Genomic DNA, 22,139 nt, shown 5'->3' on the forward strand with positions numbered 1-22,139 from the left:
TTTGAAAAATCAGGTTTGCATTTCCATTGCGGTATGTCATCATTATTTTCATTTTTAGTAAATACATACCTTTAATCCAATTAATTTTCTGTAATCTAACACCCTTTACAGATTAAAAACTGTGAGCCAGAAACTGAAAAATTTTCAATATTGTGGGGTTGACTGATTTTTTTCTCTTCAGAGTTGATCTGTGGAACAATGAAAACCTGGTGCAAGATATTTTTCTTGGTGAAATTAAGGTTCCTGTGAAAATTTTAAAGAATGACAATTGCCACCGGGCATGGTAAGAATTCTCATATCAACTCTAAATTTCCTTAAGGTAGATCAGATTTCATTCTTGCAGTTAAAGGGATGTCCTATTCCGGAAAAAAAAAATACTCTTGTAATGACGCGTTTATGAATTTGTTTTGACAGGTCTTGTTTTCAAAACACAAGATCTTCATTGCAATAACTTGTTTTTTGACTTTAAATTCTCACTAATGTGTGTCCCTTTGGTTTGAGTAAGAGCATTAGAATCAGAAGAATTTTGGCAACACTGGCCAGACCACCCTTAAATGTTTCCACAATTCTCAGCAACTGTGGTGGCCTGAGTAAGTGCTATGATCAAAGGACTAAAAAAGCTGGTTGATTGAGATATGGTTTGATTATGTAAACCAAATTCAATGCTTTATTTCTTGATACAAATGGAAAATACTAGAAATGTACTCATCAGAGAATGAGGGAGAACTGATGAGATGAGTCCTGTTACAAATAATTCAATGTTGGTTTGCAGAAAACTTTTTAAATTGCTGTCCTTTTTTCTTTTCCACTTCCTCCCTGATCACACTTCAAAGCAATGAGCAATGTCTCTTAATATTTATAAACTTCAGTCTGCAAATGTAGAACACTAACATTTTTAAATGCAGCAGAGTGCTGGAGAAACTCAGGTCTCGCAGCATCTATGGAGAGAGAAACAGTTAATTAGTGTGGCTCTTCAAAACTAGCATTCTTATTTTTATCTCTCCATCACATTAAAACTGACATTGTTTTAAATCTAAACTTTGATCTTTGCTGACCTTCTCAATGCAAGTACCTACACATTTGGCTATGCCACTTATTCCTTTATGTAATGCTTCTCAGTTATAGTATTGCAAAGAGAGCATTTGATGGTACTTTCTTAATGTTATATCGATGTAATGTAATGATCGAGCTGTAGTGGAGCAAATTTGAAACAGTTGTTCACACATGATATTTTTATTCCAAACAAATTCAAAGAAATGCTTTGATTGTTTTATCCTACCTTTAAATCATATTTGCATTTACCGTAATTTTGTTTGTCTCATTGGCATCCACTGACACTGGTTTGTGTTGTGTTGGAGTCATTTAATATATTTGACCCATTGCTTGAAATTGAGAATCAACTAAAAATAATTGGAATTATTTAAATTGAGAACTGCAGGATGTTGGTTGCTATTTTTGGAAAGTATAATCCAGTGTATTACAATCCAATAGAAAGAAACTGTAATCTGATATATGATTTGCATGTTCTAACTGTATTGTCTCTCTTGTATCCTGTACTGAAATAAGAAACTGGGTCAGGATGACTGTTTCCCATCATATACAACATATAAAGTTACAACAGCAATTAGATTACAAGAGAAACCAGGTCAGATTAAAACATTAAACTGGAATGATCTTATGAATTCACTGAGAAAAGATTACAATCTGAGAAGTAGCTACTGAAATAAACAACAAGCATTAAACAAAAAAATGCATTGGCCTGACTATTAAACAAAATAGTAATAAATCATTGGGACTTTCATTTGTATTTTGACACCATCCTACTGCTAAACTAATTAGCTACATTGTATCCTGCTCTGTTGAGAGAATTAGTGCATTCTAGGCCATCAACGGTAGATTGCAGTTAGTGCTACTATCAAGGCAGCTGCATCTTTAGCATTTTTCAAAATTAGGGAGTTCATTGCCATATATTTAAGCTGGCTTGGGTGTGTATATTTGGGAATGTTGGTATCCACCAGGCTCATTAGCATTTTTACATGCTCATTTTATGTGACTTGTGCTCTTCTATATTCAAGTAAATTATTTTGTAGTCCAGTACTATATGACATCCCTTGTACCCCAAACCAAATATTTCTGTCCTGTGAACACGTACTGCTCAATTTGTACAAAGCTAGAGGAGGAGGATTTATTTTGAGATGAGGCAAGGCATGAAATGATAGGTTACTTTGTTTTACAGAAAGAGTAGGAATGCTTCTGTGCATGTTATCATTTTATATTCATAGAAACTAAAGAGTAGATTACAATTGCCCACAGCAATGTCTTGTCATGCATGAATTAACCACTCTGGTGAAAGAATTTAGTTTTTCCCCAATAGAAACCTTCAAGCTTTTGTGTTTCAAAAACCTTTCCACTCGTTTTTCTTTTCCTGTCTGTCTTTGGACAGTTGGAAATCAAGGGACCTACCAGCACACTTGGTGTAATGTGTTTTGAATTAATTTGATAAAAGTTATTGCTATTATCAGATAAGAGGGACAAAGTTGTGAAAGTATGCAAGTACTGTAACTCTTGTGCACAAGATGATCACTTCCTCTTCATTTGTGTAATGTTTACAAACCGATCAGGTGGGAAAGAAATTCAGTTTTCCTAAGTTACAACAATGATTTGTGTTATAACAGATCCTGGCAAGACAAAGCTTATGGTCTGAGCAATTGTTGTTTTGTAGTGAGCATTTTAAAAGATGGAAAGCACGTCTGATGTGAAACAACAGCAACCTCTTCTCACAGTTTCCAGAACTGAAAAAAATATACTCACGTACCTGCTGCTCTGAATCCGAATCCCTTATGTATAATGACAGAAATTGCTGGGTCTGACAGCATCTGTGGAGAGTTAACATGAAGCAGAATTAATATAAGCTCTGCTTTCTCTCCACAGATGTTTCCAAACCTGCTAAGTGTCTCCAGTTTCTGATGGATTTCAAGCATCTGCAACTCTGTTATATTTCCCTTTATGTATATATCAGTTAGTACAGTTCTGCAAGTGGTGTTGTCAGTAATAATGCATGAATGTGAAGTTAAGTCAACATGGTATAGGTTTTGCATAATATTCTTCATGCACATTTGGCTGGATTAATATAGCCCTCTCATCCACAGCATTACCCTTAAACAATGGGCTCTTATTGATTGATGATATACAACACCTGGTACAAAAACATCACATGATCTTAGTGTCACTTGTGCTGCAAGATCATTCTAGTGTGCCTGAAGGTTGAGAAGATAAAGTTATTGCTCCTAGCCAATTGTTGTCTGTGCAGTATTTAGTGTTTTATGTGGTATGGTTCAAGTCACCATATGCACCATCATTAAATAGGTACTTACTGCTACCAAAGGACAATGGAAACAAGTCTGCAAAATCAGAAGACTTGGGCTCACTTCGACTGTCTATATCCTACAATGAAGATTATGTGCTCCCCTCTAACTACTACAGTTCTCTTAATGACTTGCTGCTAATGTCATCAGATGTTAAGGTAAGCATTTGCAGATAGGGTCTAAGAGGCTTGTTTTTTTTTCATTTCTAAGACAACGTAACAGAATGTATGTATTCCAATGTACTAAAGCAGTTCTAGCTTCATATTCTGGTGAGACGTCTTTTGTGAACAACTGTTAGTTTTGCACAATAGAAACTTGGTGTGTTGGTGAGACTTGGTGCCCATTTAAAATATCACTATTACTTTTACTTAAGTCATAGCATCATACAACACCGAATCAGACCCTTCAGTCCAATCGTCCATGCCAACTAGGTTCCCAAAGTAAACTAGTCCCACTTGCCTGTATTTGGCCCTTATTACTATAAACTTTTCCTATTCAAGTACTTATCCAAACATGTATTTAAATTTGTAAATGTACCTGCATCCACCACTTCCTCTAGCAGTTCCTTCCACATTAAAACCACCCTCTGCATGGAAACAATTGCCCCTTAGGTCTCTTTTTAAAATCATTCTCCTCTCACTGTATAAATCTATCCCCTAATTTTGAACTTCCCCAACCTATGGAAAAAAAGCCTTTGCTATTCACTTTATCTATGCCCCTCACAATCTTTTAAATCCCTATAAGGTCACTCACCCCATAACCTCCTGTGGTCCAGTGAAAGAAAGTTCCAGGCAATCCAGTCTCTCCAGTATAACTCATATCCTCCAGTCCTAGAAATATCCTGGTAAATCTCTTCTAACCCTCTCCAATGGATCATTTCTTCAAAATATGCATTTTGAGATCTAATTTTATAATCTTGCGGATCTGGCACAGACTGCAGATTGTCGAGATTAATTTTGAGGTTCACTTTTTGCTGAAATTTGACTTGGTTCACATAGGTATTATTCTCAGAATATTCTGGTTTGGTTTTTGATATGTAAACTGCAGTTGTGTTATAGGAATGTAGATTATAATGGACAAGTCATGTCTACTTTTTAATTAACCAACTGACAGCAAGGAGTGGTATCTACCAGGATTGATATCTTTTGCTACTTAAGGTTTGCGAACTGCTGCTAGCATATTATTGAGAATTTTTTTGTGTAAAGACAGGAAAGGCAACTGTAATGGATTAATATAATTTGCAACAAATCACACTAGTTACTTTGTAATGTTGCTTATCCTACCCCTCTTTCTCTTTCATTTAAGCCTATATCTGCCTCAGCAGTTCATATCCTGGGTGAGGTGTGCCGTGAGAAGCAAGAAGCTGTATTGCCACTTGTACGCCTGCTTTTGCATCACAAGAAGCTGGTTCCTTTCCTTAGTGCCATAGCGGAGTTAGATCTTCAGCAGACACAGTAAGTCTCATAGTTGCTGTAATGGTTAGTCTTTCATGATCGCCACATCCTGGGAGAAGCAGCAGACATTTTCTAGCACTGGCTGTGATATAGAACTTTATATTAAAAGGAAAAGTGTCTGAGATTGGATGGAGCTCTATGATGAAATGCGCTTGTAACATTTGATCTGAACATCATCACTGCTGACCTGGGATGCATGATGCAGAGTACAGTTCTTTTTGCTCTGTCCATGCAATGCACTTCAATTATACCTTCATAGCAGCCACTACTGCACCAAAATGCTTTTCCGTTTGCCTTAGCAATCCTTTTCAGCCTTTCCAAGATTGTGCTTCACAGCTGGCATAACTCTTACAATTTATAACGACCAAGATCTTGGTTGAGGTTGTCCACATTTCCAATGCACCAAGTAATCCGTTCAATGTAAAAGAAAGTTAAGTGGATGCTGGAAATCTGGAATAAAAGTAAAAAGTGCTGAAAGTGCTCAATACATCAGCATCTGTGAAGGGAAGCAAAGTAAATGATGCACTGGTGCAACTCTGAGCATTGGTGATATTTTGGTAAACCTTTATCAGTTAAGTTGTTTTAATGCTGTGACTGTGATTGCGTTATGACTTCCTGTGATAGGGAAAGCTTTTGATTGTCCGAAATGCCTATCTGTTCGATGACTTCCTAAATAGTCAAGTGTAAAAACAAGGCTTCTTTTGCAACAGCTTTTCTTAGGCAGGTTAATGTAATGTGTTCCTGCTTTATAAATATTAGCTGTTGTTTCTCAGAATGACCAGCACAATTATAGACACTCGACTGGTGGATTTTTCACATCTTTGTGAATGGGATAGTTGATGTACTTGTAACTTGTAAAGGAAAATGTTACATGATCGTTTTGTGGGGAATGGCAGACAGGGAAATGTGTGATAGCACACATTGCCAGAATGATGGAGTAGACTTGTACATCCTGGTACTATTTACATGGTGGTATTTTTCTGCAAGTTCAGGATCTTTTGATGCTTGGATCAACAGTGCTAGGTCATTACCATCAACAAACAGTTTGGATTTTGAGCAGGGCATGTCTGCCATGTAGGCACAACCATTAGCACCTGGGCTTTTAGACACTCCAGGAAGATGCTATTTTAAAGGTGTTCGCACTTGAATCATTGTTAGATTTTTTGTGTACTGTGTGCCAGAATGCAAAGTTTTAAGCAGTTTTCAGAAATTTTGAGAGAGATCCTGTTGAATCTTACTACTTTGGTTTTGTAGGGAAGCCAACACTATCTTCAGGGGAAATTCTCTGGCCACACGCTGTATCGATGAAACAATGAAACTCGTTGGAAAGCATTATCTGAAAGTGACTCTGAAGTCCACTTTAGATGAAGTAAGATGATACTTTATATGAATTTGCTGCTTAGTTTATCCTCATGCTGACTTCTCCATCAGCCAATGAAAGAGAACATGTCTCATTAGTTGACCTTGTGTGCAGTTCTTTAGAATCAGGTTTTTAAAAGATAATCTTTTCTCTTTCATTCATGTAAATATTACTACCTTGATCACTGTTTCATCTGACTGCTGTCACTCTGTGACATCATCTTTAAACAATATGTGCACTAGCAATAACTATTTCAACTTCACCACCACTTCTCAAGTCTTCCAGTTCTGATTTAGAATGTTACTTAAAAACATAGCAACATAGAAAATAGCTGCAGGGGTAGGCCTTCAAGTCTGCACCACCATTCAATAAGATCATGGCTGATCAGTATCCCATTCCCACTCTCCATGCCCCATGATTCTGCAAGTGGCACGACCAGCACCTTCTTGAATATATCCAGTGAACTGGCCCGAACAGCTTCCTGTGGGAGAGGATTCCACAGGTTCACAACTGAGTGAAGAAATTCTTTCTCGTCTTAGTCCTGAATGGCTTACCCCTTATTCCTAGATTGTGACCCCTAGTTCTGGACTTCCCCAACATCGGGAGTATTCTTCCAGAATCTAGCCTGTCCAGTCCCATCAGGATTGTATATGTTTCTATGAGATTCCCCCTCGTTCTTCTAAACTCCAGCAAGTATAAGCCCAGATGATCCAGTCTTTCCTCATATGTCAATCCTGCCATCCCAGGAATCAGCTTGTCGGATATCCAGTATTGGCTGAGCAGAAATTTCCTTAAATGAAGTCTTAGTAAGACCTAATCCATTCGTTTAAGTCTATATTATCATCTCCCTTCCCTAGTCACTGGCTGCACCTTTGCTTCTCACCACCTTTAAAGCTGAGTCAAACTGTTTGTAATTTGTTTGTCCCTGAGCTTAATCTTCAATTGTCAGTCTCATCCATCTTGTACGAATACCTCAAATTTAAAATTCTCATTTAAATATTCAGTTCTTTCCATTGCTAAATCACTCCTAACCCTTGCGGTTTCATCCACCTCTACTGTTCTCCCGAGATTTCCACTTTCATATATTTTTGGCCTCCAGCCATGAGAAATTATGGCAAGCAGTTATCCAGTAATACAGCTTTTAGCAACTGCTGGACACACACATCGAAGTTTCATTGAAGTAACATGACCATGCTTCCCGAGAAGCCAGAGATCTTTATATCTGGAGAAGGCAAGAGTGTGACTGACAAGTGTAATTACTTCCTCTATAGCAATTCCTTGTGAAAGAAATCTCCCAGTTCGAGTTTGCAAGTCATGATCCCAGCTATGGTACCACTGGACAAGTCAGATTCCAGAATGAAATCTAGCAAATTGATCATATGTTCTGCTTTTCTGTTTTAATTAATGTGGTGGTCATTCGCCAAAAGAGTCACACGAGACTGCAATTTCTTTAACAACGCAAGTTTCTTGCACAAAAAGCAAACAAACCTAGCTATCTAGGTATAGAGCACAGAAAAGCAAAGTCTCATTGTATGCTGACAGGAAAGGAGATTTAAAACCAGATAAATCACCCCTCTGAATTGGATCTTTAAGTCAACTTTACTGATTCTCCCCAGTTGTTTGCTGTGAACTGAGAGGTTTTCTTACATGAATGCTCAAAACTGAGAGCTCAGACTTTTTTCGGCTTTTATTAACATGCAGATTTCTATCCAAGCATTCAGTTTGGAAGTTAGACAAATTAAACTTTTATACTGAGATATTTCTGCTTTCCCAAACTGTCCATTATTCCTTTCTCAGAGTAAATCTAGATTTGCCTCTGACTCCAGTCAATTCTCCTCCAAAACTGTTTAAAAGCTTAAGCTATAATCCATCACAGTGAAAACCGTTTCCTTCAAAACTTCAGCAGGTCCCTGCTTTCTGATGCATACTGGAACAGGTCTACAGGAAGGGCAGTCTTATGTGGTTTTTTGTTTGAACCCTTTAGAAAAATAACTAACTCCAAATGCCATGATTTAAAATACAAACTTGAAAATTTTATTTTATAAACGACAATCAGATGCTGTTTAAAAGCATGCTTCATTGACTAATAAAATCTATATCTGTTTAAGAATGTTCATTATCCTCACTTGAGATAATTTTCTTAGATTTGTGACTCCTGCAAAACCTGTGAGATTGATCCTCTTAAGTTAAAGGAAGGCGATAATGTTGAGGTGAATAAGGTATGTGTATTTTCCAATGGTTACTCAAATTTGTTTTACTATATAATTCGTATAGTTGGAAAAATTGGTTTTATAATGTACCATAGAACAGTTTAAATAAATGATTTTATCAGATTCTTTTAAACATAACATTTTGGCATAAAGGCAAAATACTATGGATGTTAAAAATCTGAAAGAAACACAGAGTACTGGAGAAACTCAACAGACAGCAGCAGAGTTAATGTTCCAAGTCTGCTATGACTTTTCTTCAGGACTAAGATTTAATGTTAAGGCACGGATTAACAAGAACTCTATTATTCACTTTTCTGGTTACTTGCAACAAGAAAATTATAATTGTTGAATTTTGCTGACAGACTGCAAGTACTATTGTCAGTGCTGAAAACAACAAATTCTGGAAATCACAGCAGGTCAAGCAGCGTTCATGGAAAGAGAGCAAGCTAACATTTCAAGTCTAGTTTTTTTGTTTTTAGTACAGATTCCAGCATCTGCAGTAATTTGCTCCTACTATTGTCAATGATTATGCTAACAAACTACTGTCTTACAAACTTGCTTGCAACTTAAACTGGCAAATATTGTCACTGTGCAAGTGTGCTAGTTTTAAAATATTCCCCTGATTCCTGACTTGCTCATGGCAGGTATGTGCTCAGTTCTGGTGATCATCAGTCTGCAGCTTCACTGGCAATGTTGTAGTCATTGAAGACAAAATAGTTGGTGCTTACGAACCATTTTTAGCTCTTGTCAGGGTCCATGATTAGTGTCAGCAGAAGTGTGTAGATAGTACTGATTGTGATGAGTCCCAATTACATTTCAGTGTGAGCTAGCATTGTTGAATCTAAGTGTTGCAGAAATTCAGCAGGTCTGGCAGCATCTGTGGAGAGAGAAAGTGATAAAGTTGTGAGTCTGTTGTGACTGTTCTTAACATTTTGACTCCATGTTACCTTTGTTTCTCTCAGACCTGCTGAGTTTCTGCCACACTTTGTTTATATTTCAGACTTTTAGTATCCATGGTGCTTTGCTTTTATTTTTATTATCGAATCATCCAGTTAAATGCCATGTAATGTCGATGGTAAGGACTTGCAGAATCCGTGCAGCTGGACAGGATGAGAACACATAGTCCAAGAATGGTAGAGCAGTAATCAGTGATGATGATAATCTACAGATCTTTCTGATATCCTTTCCATTTATCCTTTCCATCAGTTGAGCTCATATTCAAATGCAAATAATAGCTTAATTCAGTTTATTTTCAAACTTGCAGGAAAACCTTCGCCAGTATGTTGAAAGAGTATTCACTGTGATTGTCAGGTCCAGTATGAGTTGTCCCACATTAATGTGTGAGGTGTTTCATTCACTACAAAACTTGGCAAGGAAGCAATTTCCAGGTAAGAGATAAAAATCATGTTTCAAACAAGTATTTCTTCTCACGAAAACATCTTTGTGAATATAATGGTTGAAAACTAAAATCAAACTCCAAGCTGTTTTTGGAGTTTGGTCACAGACCTGACGTAAATTTAGTGAATAATTGAACAGGTTTGAGGGGCTAATTGGCTTTACCTCCTGTACCCATGTCCTTAAAATTGAGCTTATGTTGTGTTTTATCTATGTTTTGTTAACAGAGTCAGTCATACAGCATGGTAACATATATGCACTGGTCCTTGCGGATCATAGGCCCAAACCAAACTCATCCCATTTGCTATTGTTTGGCCCTTATCCCCCAAACCTTTCCTATTCATGAACTTATCCAAATGTCTTTTAAATGTTGTAATTGTTCCTATAGCCACCACTTCCTCTGACAGTTCATTCCGCATAGAAACCACTCTCCATGTAAAAAAAAGTGGTTGGTTATCCTTTTTGAATCTTTCTCCACTCAACTTAAAGCCTAGTTTTAGGCTAGGCTTGAACTCTGATACCCAAGGGAGAAGACCCTTGACTTTCACCTTATCTATTACCCCTTATGCTTTTGTAAACCTCTCCAAGGTCACCCGTTAACCTCCGACACTCCAATGAAAACCGTCCCAGTCTATCATTCTAACTCAAACCTTTCATTCCTCGCAATATCCTGGTAAATCTTTTCTGAACCCTCGCCAATTTAGTAATATCCTTCCTTTAGTAGGGCGAACAGAGCTATGCACAATACTCCCGAAGATGCCTCACCAACGTCCTGTACAACCTCAACATGACATCCCAACTCCTGTACTCAAAAAAATTTGAGCAATGAAGGCAAGCATGCTAAACACCTTCTTAACTACCTTGTCAACTTGTGACTCAAATTTCGTAGAATTATGTACCTGATCCCCTAGGTCTCTGTTCTATAACATTACCCAAGGTACCATTGTATAAGACCTACTCTTGTTTGTTTTGCCAAAATGCAATGCTTCCTATTTATTCAAAGAACAAAAAAACCTTAGGTGCAGGAGGACATTGTGACAATACCTCTATCATTAACTTGGGAAATTTGATTGTGACTCCGAAGCCTGTTGATCAAGATCTCTTTATAATCTTAGCCTTCTTCACTGTCCACTATGCCATCTGCAAACTTACTAACCATGTCTCCTAAATTCTCATCCAAATTGTTTATATAAGTGGCAAACAAAAGTGGAGCCAGTATCAATCCCTGTGAAACACTGCTCTTCACAGGCCTCCAGTATAAAAATACAATCTTCCCACCACCATCCTTTGTTTCCTCATGTCAAGCCAATTTTGCATCTCATATGATCTAACTTTATTAATTAGTCTACTGGTACCTAGTCAAGGGCTTTGCTAAAGGTGGCTCAGTGATTAGGACTACTGCCATACAGCACCAGCTTCTGGTGAATGTCTGTGTGGAGTTTGCACATTCTCCCTGTGTCTGCGTGGGTTTCTGGTGGTCCAGTTTCTGGTTAGGTGCATTAGTCAGAGGTAAATATAAGGTAGGGGAATGGGTCTGGGAAGGTTACTCTTCGGAAGGTTGGTGTGGACTTGATGGGCCGAAAGACCTGTTTCCACACTATAGGGATTTTATAAAGTCTATGTAAACTATGTCTACTGCTCTGCCCGCATCAATCTTTACGGTTAGTAAGTTAAAAAACTCAATCAAGTTTGAGAGATGCGATTTCCCTTGTACAAAGCCATGCCGTGACTACCGTTAATCACTCTTTGCCTCTTCAAATACATGTAAATCCTCTCTTTCAGAATCACCTCCCACAGTGTATTAGATTAGATTAGATTAGATTACTTACAGTGTGGAAACAGGCCCTTCGGCCCAACAAGTCCACACCGCCCCGCCGAAGTGCAACCTACCCATGCCCCTACATTTACCCTTTACCTAACACTACGGGCAATTTAGCATGGCCAATTCACCTGACCCACACATCTTTGGACTGTGGGAGGAAACCGGAGCACCCGGAGGAAACCCACGCAGACACGGGGAGAACGTGCAAACTCCACACAGTCAGTCGCCTGAGGCGGGAATTGAACCCGGGTCTCTGGCGCTGCGAGGCAGCAGTGCTAACCACTGTGCCACCGTGCCGCCCACTGTGGCACACTGATCTCCCACTGATGTCAGATTCTCAGGTTTTTAAGCACCCAGGCTTATCCTGACAGCCTTTCTTAAATAAAACACAACATTAGATACACTCCAGTCCTTGGCACCTCAGCCATGGTTATAAATGATACAAATATCTCTGCTAAAGGCTCCACAATTTTGTCCCTAACATCACAACGTCCTACATAAAGAACTAGGAGCAGGCGTAGGCCATCTCGACCCTCGAGCCTGCTCCGCCATTCAGTAAGATCATGGCTGATCTTATTGTGGCCTCAGCTCCACTCACCCACCCTCTCACCACAACCCTTAATTCTTTTACTGTTCAAAAAAAAACTACCTTAGCTTTAAAAACATTTACGGAAGTAGCGTCAAATAAGTCATTGGGCAGGGAATTCCATAGATTCACAACCCTCAGGGTGAAGAAGTTCCTTCTCAATTCAGTCCTAAATCTGCTCCCTCTAATCTTGAAGCTATACCCGCTTGTCCTAGTTTCACCTGCCAGTGGAACCATCCTGTCTACATCTATCTTATCTATTCCCTTCATAATTTTTTGTTTTTCTAGGATTCCACCCCTCATTCTTCTAAATTCTGGTGAGTATAATCCCAGTCTACTCAGTCTCTCCTCATAAGCCAACACTGTCAAATCTGGAACCAACCTCGTGAAAGTCCTCTGCACCTCTTCCAGTGCCAATACGTCCTTTTTCAAGTAAGGAGACCAAAACTGCACACAGTACTCCAGGTGTGGCCTCACCAGCACCCAATACAGCTGCAACATAACCTCCCTGCTTTTAAACTCAATCCCTTTAGCAATGAAGGACAAAATTTCATTTGCCTTCCAAATTAACTGTTGTACCTGCAGATCAACCTTCTGTGATTCATGGACAAGGACAACCAGGTCCCTCTGTACAGCAGCATGTTGCAATGTTTTACTATTACTCCTACCAAAATGGATTACTTCACATTTATTAACGTTGTATTCCATCTGCCAGTCCTTTGCCCATTCACTTAAAGTATCTATGTTCCACCACAAAGTTTCACAGTTCTCTGCACACTTTGCTCTGTCACTCATCTTAGTATCACCTGTAAACTTTGACACAGTACACGTGGTCCCCAATTCCAAATCATCTAATAACTGCAGTTCTATAACTGATTCCTGAGGCACACCACTGGTTCGTGATTAACACCCAGAATAACACTCACTTATCCCCACTCTTTGCTTCCCATTAGTCAACCAATCCATCCTAATACTTTACCCATAACACCATGCATCTTTATCTTATGCAGCAGCCACTTGTGTGACACATGTCAAACGCCTTTTGGAAATCTAGGTACACCACATCTACTGGGATGCACTTGATCAGAATCTGAAGATTTATCCACCTTCATGTTTTCTAAGAACTGCAGCACTTATGTAATGTGAACTGTTTTCAAAATATCAATATTTATGTCCCCAGGTTCTGTAGTCTCCATTTCTTTCTCAACAGCAAAAGCTGATGCAAAATGTTCATTTAGTATCTTTCCCATCTCCTGAGGTTCAATACATACATGACCTCATTGATCTTTAGGGGACCCTATTCTCTCCCTAGTTGTCCCTTTTCTCTTAATGTATTTATAGAACCTCTTTGGATTATCCTTAAATTTATCTGCTAAGGACATCTCATATCCTGTCTTTACCCTCCTGAGTTCCCTCTTAAGAATACCTTTACACTCTTTATACTCTTCAAGAGATTCATTTGATCCCAGTGGTCCATATCTAATATATGTTTCTTTCTTATTCTTGACCAGAACTGCAATATCTTAATTCATCCAATGTTCTCTAATCTTACCTACCTTACCTTTCACTCTCTAGCAGGAGTATAATGCCTTTGAACTCTCATTATCACACTTTTGAAATCCTCCTCACTTGTCTGTCATTCAGTCCACTCCAGTTAACTACTGAAAGTTTCTGTCTCATACCATTAAAATTTGCCTTACTTAAATTAAGAACTTCAATGAAATGCCTATCCTTTTTCATGACTATAGAATTATGATCACTAATCCCAGTGTTCCCCTACTAACACTTCAGTCACTTACCCTACCTTCATTCCTAAGATAATGGTAGACATATTAGAGTAGTATTCTCACAATGTCCTCCTACATCTAAGGTTTTTTGTTCTTTTGAACTGTTAAGTCTTGTAAAGTGAAACCTAACTTCAGCTGAAAATCCAGCTCGCACAAGCACTCAATACAGCACATGAATTAGGAGGAGGAGTAGGACATTCGGTCCTGTTCCACCACTCATTAAGATGGTAGTTGATCTGATTATTCCACGCACCCCCTGCCTCCAACCCCTGATTACCTTTCCCTCTTTGCTTATCAAAAATCATATCTAACTTTACCATAAAAATATTCAAAGGCTCTACTTCCACCATGTTTTGTGGAAGCGCATACTGAAGTCATTTAGTCCTCTGAAAATCTGTTTTACCTCCTCTCATGATCTTGATTGCTTGCACTACAGCAGACTCTATTATTCAATGAGTGATTTTTAATGGCTAGTTGGTGCAGACAATTGTGAAATCAGCATGCCTAGTCCCACAAGGTCCCATACTGGCAATACGAGAGGGAAGTTATCCTTACCGGCTTTGGAATGTATTTTAAGGCAAATTCATTGTATATTGAGTGTAGTAGTCGTGCTGAGCATTTATTTGTGCAAACAGCATCTTGTCTACTTTAATTTCACTCCCCTTTTGCTGAATCCCTAATTACATTCCCAACAGTCATGGTAAATACTACCGTCATAAAGATGGGGACCATTTTGTATATTTCTGTCAGATTACATGAATTGAGCAAGTTGAAACAATTCATGAGGGCACAGGCGTTTGGAGCTGGACCCCAGTAGGTACGTCCACTGCTTTAAGTATCCAAAGATCCCACCTCTAGGTCTTTGCATTTTGAAACATGTATTTTGGAGGGCATCTTGCCTGGTTTCTCTACTCACTACAGAGGCAGTAACTAAACTGTGATATGTGCTGTTGAACTGCTTTACAAAGAGCTTCAGGACCTATTCCCTGTATCTTTGAAAGTTACCACTTTGTGAGGTTTGAATGCAGTATTACCCTCCCAAGCCTACTACAGCTCCATGTGAGAGAGAGGGCAGTCTGCAGTTGGTTCTTTTCCAAGCGCATGACTGATACCGGCATTCTCTCGGGCTACTGTGGAAAGGGAACTCTGACAGGAGAATGAAGCAATACCACAGAAAAGGGTGGTTTTATTCTTTGAGATTGGGCATCACTTCCTGGGCTAACGTTTATTGCTCATCCCTGATTTCAGATGGTACATGTCACTGGTTTGGAAAGCACTGTCTTAAGAAACCTACTTGACCTGTTGCTGTGCATCTTAAAAATGGTATCTACTGCTGCCCCTGTGCACTGGTGATGAATGGAGTGATTGTTGAAGATGGTGGATGAGTGCCAATTAAGTGGGCTGCTTTGTCCAGCAGTTCTCGAGTGTTGTTGGAGATACACTTTTTAAGGCAATTGGCAATTATTTTGCCACATTCCTCACTTGTGCCTTGTAGATTGTGGATCGGTATTGGGAATGAGTTAGTCACCATTTGAATTCTGAGAGTCATAGAGTCCTGCAGCATGGAGAGAGGCCCTTTGACCCAAACTGGCCCATACTGACCAAACTTTCCATCGACGCCTCCCCATTTCCCTGCACTTGGCCCATATCCTTGTATACCTTTCCTATCCACCTATTTGTCCAAATGCTTTTTAAATGTTGTTAATGTACTCCCCTCAAACACTTCCGCTGGCAGCTCATTCCATATGCATACTACCCTCTGTGCAAAAAACGGTTGCCCCTCAGGTTCCTTTTTATTCTTTCTCCTCTAACCTTAAACTGATACCCGCTAGTGCTTGATACCCCAACCCGGGGAAAAGACTGAGTGCATTCACCCTGTTCATGCCACTCATGATCTTATACACCTCTATAAGGTCTCCTACGCTCTAAAGATAGAAGTCCTAGCTTGACCTACCTCTCCCTATACCTCAGACTGCTGAATTCTGGCAACATTCTGTAAATTTCCTTTGCACTCTTTGCAGTTTAATAACATGCTTCTTTTAGCAAGGTGACCAAAACTGAGCACAATACTCCAAGAATAGCCACACTAACTTCCTGTACAACTTCAACATAACTTCCCAACTTTTGTACTCAGTGCCCTGACTGGTGAAGGCCTGTGTGCCAAACATCTTCCCCACTGCCCTGTCTACCTGCGACTCCACTTTCAGAGAACTGTGCACCTCAACTCCAATATCCCTCTGTTCCACTGCAGCTCTTAAGGTCCTACTATTCACCATGAAACTCCTACCTTGATCTGTCTTTCCAAAATTGTCCAAACCAGTTCACGGTGCTATTTTACTCACTTATCTAAATTAAACTCATTTGCCATTTCTTGGCCCACTTCCCCTGCTGATCAAGGTCCTGCTGCAATTTCTGATCACCTTTCTCACTGTCCACGATACTTCCTATTTTATGTCATCAGCAGACTGACTAATCATGTCTTGTATGTACTCTGGTCTCAGACTGTTCTTCTAGCCACTTGTATAGCTGGTTCAGGGTTTATCAATGATAATGCCATTAAAAATCAATGGGTTGGATTGTTGGAGATGATCATTCCCTGGGACTTATGTGATGCAAAGATTACATGATACTTATCAACCCAAGCCACAATGTTGTCCAGGTCTTGCTGCACATAGCCACAGACTGCTTCAGTCTTGTAGGTGGTACCAGACATTGTGTGGTCATTAGCAAATATCCCCACTTCTGACCTTTTGCAGGTGGGGAGGTCATTGATGAAGCAATTGAAGATGGTTAGGCTGAGGATGCTGCCCAGAGGAACTCCTGCAATGTTTTCCTGATGCAAACCATTATATGCCAGAAATAATGTTGAAATTCTGTATAATTAAGTATTGTTGACAAATAGCACCGTGAACTGGTTTGGATGATTTTGCAAGAAATATCAATGTAAAAAGAAAATTGCATTTATACTGTATGAAATGAAAGTACTGATTGGTTGACAAGTGGACTCTAATTGATAGTGTAGCCATGGATATTGCTTTGGTTCAATATGGCTGACAATTAACTGCCAAACTTTATTTACATTTTAAAGTGGTCGCATTGACTTTAATCAGGGCAAAGGCTTGACCAATCAATGAACCAATGAATGAATGCCACCTGTTTTGAGTGGAAGCTACATATAATAATGTACACAACCTCAATTTTGAGACAGACAGAACAGGTACTTTTGTTTCAATTCAACAAACTGGCTCATTCCTAGGGGCAAAATCCAGACTAATCAGAGTCAACCTGCCTGGTTTTAAAATTGGCATTGTTTCTGTCAGTCAGAATCCTCTACAAATCAGTCATCACTCTCTTCGCATGTAGTATAAATGTTGATTTTTCTTCTTCAATTAATATTATTTCTAATTGTTCTGTTGAGTGCATGATTAAAAACTGGGATAAAATGTCATTTAATACCAATATTTCATCACTGCACTTGTCAAGAAGCCAGCTGGAGTCAATGTTTTGTACATAATCTTCATGCATGTTTTAAGCCACTTGATGGCAGTGTAGTCATTTGAAAAACTTCCTAAGTGATCAGTCATGTTTTCTGGTATTTGTAATCTAGAATGGCTCCTTTGTGTTTAGTTGGGCTATAATACCTTGATATACACTGCTGTGTGACAGATTGGAAATCTGTAGTGCAGTCTAAACTGACTTAAATAAAACCAGGAGCTACGGATGCTCAAGATCTGAAACAAACAGTCATGATTTAGAGATGCCAGTGTTGGACTGGGGTGTACACAGTTAAAAATCACACAACACCAGGTTATAGTCCAAGGGGGTTTAATTGGAAGTACACTAGCTTTCAGAGTGTCGCTCCTTCAGGTGATAGTGGAGGTCTCAATCCTAACACAGAATTTATAGCAAAAATTTACAGTGTGATGTAACTGAAATTATACATTGAAAAATTGATTGTCTGTTAAGTCTTTCCTCTGTTCGAATACCATGATAGTTTCACTTCTTTCATGTGTAAATCACAAAACCTTTTTTTAAAAGTTGCATTCTTAGGTTAGCTGTTAACAATGGTGTAGCTAGACAATATGTCAAAGTTGTTAGCCCCCTGTTTTCTGTCTATGCCATGATATTTAGATTGATTCTAATCTTAAAAAGTGAGATAACGGAGTTCTACATGAATTCATGCAGTTTTTGAGCGAAGTACAATGTAACTGCAAGTACAAGTTCACCCCACAAAATATATGTGTGCATGTGTGTCTGTCTGTCTGTGTATGTGTGGCTGTCTGGGTTGGAGGTTGTGAGTGTGAGAAAGTGTGTGTGTGTAGTGAGTGTAGGCTGTCTAAAGTCTGTGAGGGGTTGCATGTGTGAGTGTGGAAGTGTGTGTGTGGGTGCCTGCGCGTCTGTGTATATATGTGTTTGTGTGTATGTGTATAGGTGTGTGCACGTGTGTGTTTGTAGGTGTGTGTGTGTGTGTGTGTGTGCGCGCGTATAGTGCAATGGTGGTCACCTGTAATGTGACATGAACCCAAGGTCCCAGTTGAGGCCCTCCCTATGGGTACCGAACTTAGCTATCAGCCTCTGCTCGGCCACTTTTCGCTGCTGCCTGTCCCGAAGTCCACCTTGGAGGATGGTCACCCGAAGGTCCGAGGTCGAATGTCCTGGACCACTGAAGTGTTCCCCAACTGGGAGGGAACACTCCTGGCTGTTCCATGTGTCTGGATGAAGAACTGGTTTTCAAAGGTGAAGACGTGATCAAGGATAAAGCGGATGAGTTGTAGGATGGTGTTTGGAGATTGGCGGTTGTTGGTGTTGAGTACTGAGGCTGTTGCCGTGATGCCATCATTGTGGGGGATGCTGGTGTAGAGTGCAGAAACGTCGATTGTGATGAGGACTGTTCCCGGTTCATGCATTTCATGTACAACTCAGCTCAAAAACTGCATGAATTCATGTAAAGCTCCGTTATCTCACTTTTTAGATTAGAATCAATCTCAACATCATGGCATAGACAGAGAACAGGGGGCTAACACTTTCAACATATTGTCTAGCTATCACCATTGTTGACAGCTAACCTGAGAATGCAACTTATTAAAAAAAAACGTTTTGTGATTTACACATGAAAGAAGTGAATTTGCTAGAGAAACTCAGGTTCTGCAGCATCTGTGGAGAAAGAAAGAGTTGACATTTTGAATCCAGTGTCCCTTCATTCAGAATCCTGTTCTGAAAGTTTGAGTCCACACGAAGATCAGCCATGATCTTATTGAATGGTGGAGCAGGGGCAGATGGCCTACTCCTTGCTCCTAGTTCTTATGTTAAAGCACCTTGCATAACCTCAAACTAATACAAAGCATTTAAACTGGATGAGTATAGAAATTTGAACCAATTAGTCCCAGAAGCTTCAAAGTTTGTTATTGTAAATAGAAAAGAATAACAGAATCTGAGCCCTTATTCCTCCTGTGCATTTTAACTTTATTTCCTTGACTTCCCACCAATAATCCTTATTACATTGAATTCATTGATCCTGTACTCTCCTTCTGCTAATCATTGGCTGTCAAACAACCAACTATTTTGTAAAATTCTGTATATGGTTGTCAGCATGGAAAGGATGTGGAAAAGTTAGAAATATGTAGCATCTGATTGAAATTAGCAAGCATATTGCAATACAGGTTTAATTATAGGATGTAAAGCATGGATTAATTAAGGACAAGTATGTCTGATTCTGCCAGAGGGCAGAGCTGAGTATGGTAGCCATTACAAAAGAGAGAGTGTGAGAAAAGCCAAAATGTCTAAAAACCAATAAATCTCCTGGCCCGGATGGGCTACATCCTAGAGTTCTGAGAGAGGTAGCTGACAAAATAGCGGAGGCACTGACTGTGATCTTTCAAAAGTTACTGGAACCAGAGAAAGTCCTAGGTGATTGGAAAATCACTGTTGTAACCCCCTTGTTCAAGAAAAGATCAAGCCAAAAGATGGAAAATTATAGGCCCATTAGCCTAACCTCGGTTGTAGGTAAAATTCTAGAATCCATCTTTAAGGATGAGATTTCTAAATTCTCAAAAGTGCTTGGTCGGATTAGAATAAGTCAGCATAGATTTAGTAAGGGGAGGTTGAGCCTGACAAACCTGTTAGAATTCTTTGAAGATGTAGCAAGTAAGTGAGACCAGGGAAGCCCAGTGGATGTTATCTATCTAGACTTCCAAAAGGCCTTTGAGAAGGTGCCTCACGGGAGGCTGCTGAGTAAGGTGAGGGCCCATGGTGTTGGAGGTGAGATACTGGCATGGATTGAGGATTGGCTGTCTGACAGAAGGCAGAGAATTGAGATAAAAGGTTCTTTTTTGGAATGGCAGCCGGTGACAAGTGGGGTCCCACAGGGTTCAGTGTTGGGGCCGCAGCTGTTCACTTTATATATAAATGATCTGGATGAAGGGACTGGGGACATTCTGGCGAAGTTCATCGATGAATACGAAGTTAGGCGGACAGGCAGGTAGTACTGAGGAGATGAGGAGGCTGCAGAAAGATCTAGATTAGATTCCTTACAGTGCGGAAACAGACCCTTCAGCCCAACAAATCCACACCGACCCTCCGAAAAGCAACCCACCCAGACCGATTCCTCTACAAATGCATCTAACGCTACGGGCAATTTAGCATGGCCAATTCGCCTGACCTGCACATCTTTGGACTGTGGGAGGAAACCAGAGTACCCGGAGGAAACCCATGCAGACACTGGGAGAATGTGCAAACTCCACACACAGTTGCCCGAGGCTGGAATTGAACTCTGGTCCCTGGCGCTGTGAGGCAGCAGTGCTAACCACTGAGCCACCGTGCCGTCCCAGTTTAGGAGAGTGGTCCAGGAAACGGCTGATGAAATTCAATGTGAGTAAGTGAGAGGTCTTGTACTTTGGAAAAACCAATACTGGCATGGAGTATTTTTTTAAACTGTGAGAAAATTCATAAAGCCAAAGTATAAGGGGATCTGGGAGTGCTAGTACAGGATTCTCTAGAGGTTGATTTGCAGGTTGAGTCCGTCATTAAGAAAGCAAATGTAATGTTGTCATTTATCTCATGAGAGTTGGAGTGTAAAATGCAGCGATGTGCTACTGAGACTTTATAAAGCTCTAGTTAGGCCCCATTTAGAATACTGTGTCCAATTTTAGGCCCCACACCTCAGGAAGGACATACAGGCACTGGAGTGTGTCTAGCAGAGATTCACACAGATGATCCCTGGAATGGTAGGCCTAACGTACAAGAACGGCTGAGGATCCTGGGATTGTATTCAGTAGAGTTTAGAAGGTTGAGGGGAGATCTAATAGAAACTTAGAAGATAATGCATGGCTTAGAAAAGGTGGACGCTGAATTTGTTTCCATTAGACAGGGAGACTAGGACCCGTGGGCACAGCCTTTAAAATTAGAGGGGGTCAACTTAGAAAGGAAATGTGGAGACATTTCTTCAACCAGAGAGTGGGGCGCCTGTGGAATTCATTCCCACGGAGCGCAGTGGAGGCCGGGATGTTGGGTGTCTTCAAGGCAGAGATTGATAAATTCTTGATCTCACAAGGAATTAAGGGCTACAGGGAGAGTGCGGGTAAGTGGAGTTGAAACACCCATCAACCACGATTAAATGGCAGAGTGGACTCGATGGGTCGAATGGCCTTCCTTCCTCTCCTATGTCTTACAGTCTTATGATAAGTTTAGCATTTTTACTAACTTAAAAAGTTATGTAAGTTGCAAAGTAAGAAGATTTGACGTTTCGGGCACAGGCCCTTCTTCAGGAATGAGCAGAGAGTGTTCAGCAGGAGAAGATAAAAGGTAGGGAGGAGGGACTTGGAGGAGGGGCGTTGGAAATGTGATAGGTGGAAAGAGGTCAAGGTGAGGGTGATAGGTCGGAGTAGGATGGAGGCAGAGAGGTCAAGAAGAAGACTGCAGGTCAGGAAGGCGGAGCCGGGCTGGAGGGATTCGGCTGAGACAAGGGGAGGGGGGATGAAGAAACTGGTGAAGTCCAAGTTCATCCCCTGCGGTTGGAGGGATCCCAGTCGGAAGATACAGACCCTTTTACAGACAAGTCAAGCAACAGCCTGACATAGGCATATTCACTGAATTTTACCTTACAGATATAATCCAGACAGCACCATCATCATCCCTGGATATGTCCTGTCCCAAAGGCAGGTG

The 22,139-nt window shown here is 40.1% G+C and overlaps 1 protein-coding gene across 3 annotated transcripts in view; it reads left to right on the forward strand.

Annotated features, from left to right (window-relative positions):
• Positions 1-22,139, forward strand: part of rasa2 (RAS p21 protein activator 2) — a 197,450-nt gene that overhangs the window by 139,578 nt on the left and 35,733 nt on the right. For all 3 annotated transcript variants that reach the window (XM_043702829.1, XM_043702830.1, XM_043702831.1), the window contains 6 exons: positions 182-283; positions 3,367-3,523; positions 4,671-4,819; positions 6,074-6,188; positions 8,324-8,398; positions 9,654-9,777. In XM_043702829.1, the coding sequence (XP_043558764.1) occupies positions 182-283; positions 3,367-3,523; positions 4,671-4,819; positions 6,074-6,188; positions 8,324-8,398; positions 9,654-9,777 (722 nt within the window). The remainder of the gene's footprint in view (positions 1-181; positions 284-3,366; positions 3,524-4,670; positions 4,820-6,073; positions 6,189-8,323; positions 8,399-9,653; positions 9,778-22,139) is intronic.

Source organism: Chiloscyllium plagiosum, chromosome 13 (genome assembly GCF_004010195.1).
Source record: "Chiloscyllium plagiosum isolate BGI_BamShark_2017 chromosome 13, ASM401019v2, whole genome shotgun sequence".
Classification (NCBI taxonomy): Eukaryota; Metazoa; Chordata; class Chondrichthyes; order Orectolobiformes; family Hemiscylliidae; genus Chiloscyllium; species Chiloscyllium plagiosum.